This window comes from Limulus polyphemus, unplaced genomic scaffold (assembly GCF_000517525.1).
Source record: "Limulus polyphemus unplaced genomic scaffold, Limulus_polyphemus-2.1.2 Scaffold8153, whole genome shotgun sequence".
In the NCBI taxonomy this organism is placed as follows: Eukaryota; Metazoa; Arthropoda; class Merostomata; order Xiphosura; family Limulidae; genus Limulus; species Limulus polyphemus.
Window position 1 is genome coordinate 22,169 of NW_013673763.1, and position 8,694 is coordinate 30,862.

Below are 8,694 nucleotides of genomic sequence, written 5' to 3' on the forward strand. Positions count from 1 at the left end.
TATAATTCTATAATACCGAAGAATTGTAGCAAAGTAATGGAAGTAACATTATTCGTATATAAAAGTTAGCAGAATGGAAGTCCGACCCTTCATATCAGTTGGTGGATGTTTCCTGATTTATCTGGCAATTGGTACAATACTAACGTTTGGAAACCTCACTCCTTACTTAACTTCTTACCTGAGACAAAGAGTCAAGAAGGACATAACATATGAAGAAACTAGCTGGATTTTTTACTCGTATATCTCTACATGTTCTTTGCTTTACTTTGGAGGAAAACTAGGTAGTTTTATTGGACGTCGTTGGAGCATGATTGTTGGTTCTTGTATTTTATGGTAAGTTGTACATTTATATATGTATTTAATAATAATAACTAATAAAAACAATTTCAACAAGGTTATTAAATTCATGGAAGTAAATTATTATAATATGCAATGATAATAAACCTATAAATAAACAAAGTCGAAGTAGTGTTTATATAAACACAGAGACGTCATTTGCGATTTAATTTTTACAGAATCTTAGGAGCTGTTAGTAGCTGTTCAGGTGTTATGAAGTGAACACTAAATTGTCAGTTTATGTACTTTAGTATCCGTGTATATAAATAAATAAGTTAGGCCTACATTCGTTTCAGAGCTTATGTAGAAAAGTTAAGATAATTGAAATTAGGGCTGGAAGTGAACATGGCTGTAGTAAACATTTATTGAAGAAATATATTATTTATTATAATGACATAGATTACAATTAGCATTATCTTAATATATATTGTAAAAGATCAGTATTATAATATAACACGTTACAACAGTGGGGGTAGCTATGGGATTATTTTGGTGAAAATTTAATTTAATATATCAAAAATATCAATATTATTTCAAACAATAGAATCAGGAAAAAGAACCACAAAGAAAAACCGAATGCCAAAAAATACAGCTGATATAACATTTCAAAATACCTTTTAAATATTAATAACAATATCGAGTGATAAAGAGCAACAGTTTACTAACTAACTCGTGACTCTTTTTTCCTAGTGAAGCTTGAGGCAGAGTATCAATTCACTGAGAAGGTCACGAGAGTACAACCTAATTTGATGATAAATTTACATAATATTTTCCTACTATAATAGTATCTAGTGTCAGTTTCATCATGCATACATATTTAGTCAAAAGACAAATGATTATCTTGAAGGTGAGTTAGTGTTTTAATGCAACTAACAATTCATAGATAAACTAAACGACAGAAGAAAGTAATAAATGAACGATAAACACAACTATAATCAAGAGCCCTGAAAATGAAGTGGCTAATAAGGCTCTGGTAATATTCATGGTAAGCCTAGCAAATAGAACCGAACTCTGCCGTTCATTCAGAGGGGTTAATTGTTGAATTAGTTTCTGTGGACTCAAAAAATAAAATTGTCATCATCGGGGCCACGAACACAAGAAACCATAAATTTCTAGCCAAGTCTGGATGGGACATTGTAACAGATGAACGTGTACAGGTAATACTTTCATATCAGAGAACATCAGTTGTAGTCACCAGTGAGACAAAATGTAGAAAGTCTGATGTCAAATTATGGCATAAGGACAGCTTACCATCTCACTTACAAGAGTCATGTGTAGAGATATTCTAGCTGATCAATGCCAGATATTACATGACTACATCGTATCAAGATACCTTCTCCAGCAGACCTAATGATTTTGGCCAAACAAATAAAATATCTCACAAGATTGATGCTGGAGAAGCAGCCCCAACATTTAAAATAGGCTGAAGCTTTCGAGGACCTAGATATCATATTTTACAGTAAAAGTTATCTTCTCTCTACTTGCTTTGACGATTTGCACTTCCCAACATCCATTCCTAAGATCTAATATTGAAAACCATTTTCACCAGGCAGAGCATTTCGAACAGAATATATCCCTAGCAGAGGGTAGGCGTCCTTCTTTCTAATTTCATTCACCTTCTGGTAGTCCATGCAGAACCTTGTGGATCAATATTTCTTCTTATTCTTCACAAGTACAATAAGTGACAACCAGGAACTAGTAATTGGTTCTATTACTCCTTGTTTCTTCAATGGTTGTGCCAATTTGTTATGTTACCATTTGGATTAAGTAGTGTATATGGGTATTATCCAGGTAGATGAGTACGATGTTCCAGGGTATATCAAGATGGATCTTCAGGCAGTCCCTCTCTTCTGACAAAGTGTCACAGGAAACTCATATATTGACAGAACAATTCACTCTTCTTTGGATTGAGCCTAATGTTCTCTTTCCTCAACCAATTCAGAACTTTCATAAGCATTACCAAAGGTCTTCCTATATCTATTTATATTTAACTTATTTATTATTGGTCACTAACGAAGAACTTGGGTGAGGTAAGAGTATTTCTCGGACTATGCTCTTACTGTTGTCGTTGCCTAAAATCATTCTCTGACACAGCTCATCATCTATATAAATTGCTTGAAAAACACAATAAGTTTTGTTGAATGTTCATTGTGGACAAGCATTAATTAACTAGAGAAAGATCCATACATTTTACATGCAAATAACGGTTATTTTATAGTAATAACAGTTTTACCACAAGCTTTACGACAGCTTTACACCTAATATCTTTTTTGTTAATGTGAGTGTAATGTATTTGTAACTTTCGTAGTTTTCGTTGAAAAGATTCTGGCTGAAATCGTTTAAAAAGATTTAAGTTTTAAAAAAAAATCATATGTTAGCTTTGGAATAGCAGTGACGTACTGGAGTATACAACACAGCCTGGTAGCTACCATAATCACTTATGGAGTGGTTGATACTTTGGGACTTGTCTGTTGCTTTGGCCACCCCGTAGTCACTGCTGTTGAGGTGAGTACAATTGTTTTGAAAACATCTCAGTTAGAACTATACTTACAAAAGATAATAGAATATCTGTCTTCAATGTTAATTTCACCTTCCAATCATTGAAAAAAGTATCATTTAACTATTTGATTTTTAACAGTTAAAAAGTAGCATACATGTAAAAAATATAAGCGCAGATAACCCATTGTGTAGCTTTGTGCTTAATTACAAACAAACAAAAGCTATGAAATGTGAGATAAGGGTATACTAGGGGCTGGGGTGGTAGTACATGCCCCGTTATTTCTGAAGCGCTGTACGATCGTCTAGATCCAGGTATCACTATTATGTAGACGTGGTCTCTTTTTCATTTCCTGTAAATATTTATATAACTCGAGTACATCTGTAATATACCAGATGTGTTTACTGATGCGATTAGTGATTTTTGCTACCAATAACCATACTCTATATAGTTCATATAATATACTCCCAAACTTATAAAATGATATAACATTTAACTTGTGTATTTCAAAAGATACGTCACGAAATATATTACCAAATCTTTTTTACAGTGGTTTCCTAACAAGAAAGGCCTCGTGACAGGGATAGTGGCTTCAGGGATAGCTTTAACTCCTCTGTTTATGAATAGTGTACAGACATTCTTTGTGAACCCTACTAATGTCCAACCTGCTTCTGATGGGTAAGTTACAAGTTTCTGTAAACTTACGTGACGCTTCTTGGTTTCAACTTACTTGTACCTTATTTTATTTTATCTTTAAAAATCATCAAAATCCTTACTTCTTTTTCCAATGGGTATTATTCATCCATTGTATTGGTCACAAATATTTAGAAAACAATCTAGATATTATCATCGTATATAATTTACGAGATCCTGTACATTATTGTTAGAAATCATTGTTAATTATTTTAGTTTAAAACATACAAGAAATAAAACATGGTAGAAACTGGGTATCGATACCCGTAAAGGGCACAATACAGATAGCCTATTGTTTAACTTTGTGTTAAACTACAAATAATGAAACAAACAAAAATAGTAATAGATAAAACACAATAGCTCTGTGATATAATATTTGTGTCTTTAGAATTCCTTACTCCAGTCTGGTAGCTAAAATGTCATTTACTCAATTTCAACAGCTAACATTTAACATTTCCAAATTCCATGAATTTAATAAAAGAACATATAGCCCTGCAAAACTATTGTAAAAAGTTTTTATAGGCTAGGAAATATTTCCATGAAAAGAATCTAAAACCTAAAAACTTTATTTATTCATAAACACGACTTTAGCCTTTTTAGCAATGCTTTCTAAGGACTTTAGGTTAAGTAATATAAGCTATAAGTCGTTAGACTTACTGCTGTGCCACCAGGTGGCCTAATGCTATTCAACGTCATCAACATAGTATTAAATGAATTCATAAACCAATTTAATTTTTCATTAACAAGTAAACTTTCAATACTTTGTCAGGTTTTTTTACAACGATGAAGTTATTGAAAGTGTACCTATTTTGTTTCTGATAATGGCAAGTGTGAATGGTGGATTTCTACTGATTGGGCTGCTTATGTACCAAGAATTACCACGAGAGTCAAATCAGGTTAGATGAATTTGATTAAATTAGTTTATTAATTGAACTTTAGACTATAGAATAAATTCGCATCATATTATCTGAATAAGTCCAACTTACTTACTGGTGTCAGATTTCGGCAAAGCGAGCTGGGATTATTTTAGTCTGAATGTTAAGGTTTCTGTGGACATATGCTGAGCTTCAACCAAATTATACAAAAAATAATAATTCAGATGCAACCACACATATTGAACCTAATAAACGTTAACTTCTGCTCGGATACATGTTGGTTAGATAATGAACAAAAACCTAGATGATTTATAAAGACATAAGCACGAATAACCTGAAAAATAATTAACTACTTATTATACCGAAAGATGGCAGTAGAAGTACTTTGGTTATTTCTATTACATTTATTGAAACACTTCACTACTTTTATCAATGCTTTTTGGAATGAGCGTAAGAGTTTTGTAAAATATTGGTAAGTGCTACTACTATATGTGTTCCAAATACGTTTTATTGTCAAGCTGTTTCTTCTCCAAGATTTTGGTACTAAGTGTAATGTTATTTTATTGTACAGTAGAATTCTTAACATCTTAGGATATACATTTAAAGATGTGAACCAGAGCTGTAAAGACAGATGTTTATACTATACAAACGAACGATATTGGTTTGTAAGAAAATAGCATTGCTTAAAATGTCTGCTTAGTCAAGTAATAGAAAAATTAGAAAAGTTTATAACGTCTATTTTCCATTATATTGTATTGTATGTTTCTATATATATTGGACACAACTGTATTCATATTTTTAACACAGGAAGAAACAATATCCAGTGAACTAACTAATGTGTACGAAACGTCAAGACGATCGTGTAGTAAAGAACTTAGTGGACCAATTACGAAAGACTTGGACTATAGAACAACAATAAATAACGACAATTTATTTGAATCATTGGAAGAAGATTCAGCCAATGTGAACGTTGATGACGAACAACCGTACAGTAATGGTGATGTTAAACTTCATGTATCACCAAAAGAAGCTCTGAAAATGAAAGAATTTTACCTTTTATCTATAGTTTGTATTTGCTCATATTATCCATTGATGTTTGTGAATATTATTTATAAGGTAAGTGTATGAATTTGATATTAGTTTATGTTCTGAGATTCCTTTCAAATTATAACCATGAAAGATTTTTTTTTATAAAAAATTCAATATTATTATCATTATAAGTCATCTTGAGATACGGGATGAAACTATAACCTTATGTATGAAAACATTGATTGTGATGTTCAAACCTAATATAAAATAAGAAGAACTTGTAGTTACAAACTAAGTACCAACACCAGGACTGTGTTGAGACACTCTCACTGGAGTGACGAAAGAAAGTTCATATACTTCAAGAATACTTTCTTAATGTTTTTCAGACATATGGACAGACATTTATACCAGACGATACGTTTCTGTCCACCACTGGCTCTGTCGCTGGAGTTGTCCATGCCCTCAGCAGAGTGATTGTGGGCTTAATTCAGGACAAATTATCTTACAAGGTAAAAATATGTAAAGTGGAGTGACCGAACTTATGTTGTTACTATAAATTATTAAAGTAATATTTCTTGTGTAAAATATATACAATCTTTATGGATCAGCAGAAAATTAGGAACAACATAGCCCATTGTTTCTACGTAAAGCGAAAATATATTTCTGTAATAATACTCAGTGATATTGAAACAGTGAAAATAGTTTTGAATAAAAATTAAAAACCACTGTTTTGTAACACAGAGAAATAAATTATCCGAACAATTTCATAGCTCACATACCTAATCAGTGATCTGATAAATACATAGTGTAGTGTTTTCTTTCTGAATTAAAAATGATACACAAGGTAATATAAACTTAACACAAAATCTGGACAGAATACTATGCACGTATATTAAAAACCTATCTTTGGGTTAAACATTATCCTATATTTACCTGCTGTTTACCTTATATTTTTATACCTTTTTTAACTTTTTATTTTAATATATATATATATATGTGTATGTATAAATCTTTAGTTAACGAGTCTCCTGTTGCTGGGAGTAAAGACAGTATTTCTGGTCACTATGGTGGCGACACCTTATGGAGGAGAAGTGATGTACATGATCTGGATTTGTGGGCTCTTTGCTACATTTCCTCTTGTTTTTGTTTGTATTCCGGTTGCTGTTGCTGAAGTATTTGGAACGAAATACACTGCTGAAATTTTCGGAATGGTACTTTTTACATCAGTAAGTGTAGATCAAGGATTACCAACATGTTGATAGAAATACCATAATATTAATGTTTTTATTAACGAATCATAACTTACCAGATATTCAAGTAAATGTTTCACTAAAGAAATGATTCATCTATATAGATAAGTTTGTTTAAAGACCAACTTTCTTAGTGAAGGTTTATTTACATTAAATAAATGTTATCTTCTAGATTAGAAAATATCAGAAATAAAGTTGATAGCTTGCTAAAACACATAAAATATACCGTTCGAGATTTAACTGATAATTCAATACATTATATTCCAGACAGCTTCTTTCTTTCTCTGGCCTTTAGTCCTCCATCGTGTTACTTCTTCATTAGGATGGTTTGCTACGTTTTGTGTGACAGCAACTGTTTCATTCATAGGTAAGATAAGTCAGAATCAAGTGTTGTTATTCAAGGAATAAGATGTGTTCTTATTTAATGTATTTCAAAGATCTAATTTTTTTTATATTTTTCATGATTAGTTTCACTAGTACATATGCTTTATATATTACACAGAGTTATATAACCGTGACAATAAAACGACAATTTATGTCAAAACTTTACTGATAAAGCAACGTAACTTATATCATGGTTTAATATTCACTAGTAAAAATCTCGCACATAGCTCTTTAGGAAAAAAGAAAAACACCCTATATATTAATAGTCTCATTTGAAGTTTCAATCAAATTTGTTATATCATGAAGAAAAATAAAACTGAATAAATGTCTGACTCACGACTCAAATGAACTAACATGGTTTTATAATGTTTCAAACTGTCGAAATGAGAAACATTCAAGAGCAAGAAACACCTTTATGTTATTTGTATCCCAGCTGGACTAATGAGCTCTGGTATTAAGCGAAACGCGTCGTCCATAATAAGGTGGTTGAAATAGTATTATGTACTTGGATAAAGCCTAAGAGAACAAAAATAAGACGTATTGTTAAAAATTACACTAATCCTAATACTGTTGTCTTGTATCAAATATAATTATCAAAATTATTTTCAGTTATTTAAGGGATTCGTAAGGGGTATCAACATATATTGACTATGAGATTGATACAGTTTGATATTCGTTATTCATATAATATGAATTATAATGAAACACTTTATGCATTATTAAACATACATTATTTGATTGCGTAAAGATGAATAATTTTTAATTTCATTCCCATATATCTGTTGTATTTTTATCCTTTCATAGGGATACTTGTGACTATACTTTTCCCTGAAACCCATCGTACACAACCATTAATATCAAGTAGTTTTGATGGAGACAAAGAACGGACTCGTTACGGAGCTTTTGAATATAACAAGTGAATTTATTAACGTTTGTCACTTCTCAGATGTTATTACATTATATCTTTAACACAGCCTCCACTTCCTGTGTAATCATTACGTAATAAGTATCATAATGTTTATTCATCTGTATTCATCTATATTTGTTTGAACCATCATAAATTATAGAGTCTCATAAATACAAACAACAAATTTATTATAATACACTTCACAAATAACGTTTTAAAAATATTCCAAAAATGATGGAAGTACGCCCTCACAAATAAACTTACTTCTAGAATCCCTCACTAATTCATTTAATATCAAACACGCTGACTAACTAATTGAACCGCAGAAGTGGACTATCGCTTTGTAACTCCTAACTGACACTGAACTTAATAACTCACTGATTATCCATTCATTACTCATGGATTAACTGCTTCACTGCCTTATTTATATCCTACTCTTATCTATACTCGAAACATCTAGATTATTAAGTTTTATTAAATTTCTAGATATGGTGTCATGCGCTCTCTAGCAAACAAACATCGAAATAAAACATTGAAAACAGAGCTTAAAACAAACACATCTACACTCCAGTTTACACTAAACTACCATATTACATGAAGGCATCAGAGCATGTTTCAATTATTCAGTAAAACATTATCATATAGTATTTTATTATATAAAAAAACATTTTCACAGGAAGCAAACAGAAAAATATCATATGTCTCAAAAAACATGCCCGTCTT

At 31.2% G+C, this 8,694-nt stretch overlaps 1 protein-coding gene across 6 annotated transcripts in view; it reads left to right on the top strand.

Moving 5' to 3' along the window:
• The window catches only part of LOC111083093, an 8,665-nt gene extending 576 nt beyond the window's left edge, over positions 1–8,089 (top strand). Inside the window, exons 2-11 of one of the 6 annotated variants that reach the window (XM_022379344.1) lie at positions 44–333; positions 2,715–2,841; positions 3,384–3,511; positions 4,296–4,422; positions 5,209–5,305; positions 5,336–5,517; positions 5,817–5,939; positions 6,447–6,656; positions 6,948–7,047; positions 7,869–8,089. In XM_022379344.1, coding sequence (XP_022235052.1) covers positions 74–333; positions 2,715–2,841; positions 3,384–3,511; positions 4,296–4,422; positions 5,209–5,305; positions 5,336–5,517; positions 5,817–5,939; positions 6,447–6,656; positions 6,948–7,047; positions 7,869–7,984 — 1,470 coding nt within the window. In that variant the 5' untranslated portion in view covers positions 44–73 and the 3' untranslated portion in view covers positions 7,985–8,089. Of the gene's footprint in view, positions 1–43; positions 334–2,714; positions 2,842–3,383; positions 3,512–4,295; positions 4,423–5,204; positions 5,518–5,816; positions 5,940–6,446; positions 6,657–6,947; positions 7,048–7,868 lie in introns of all 6 variants that reach the window. The other 5 variants (XM_022379346.1, XM_022379343.1, XM_022379347.1 and 2 more) reach the window with 5 other exon arrangements.
• Positions 8,090–8,694: the final 605 nt, after the last annotated feature.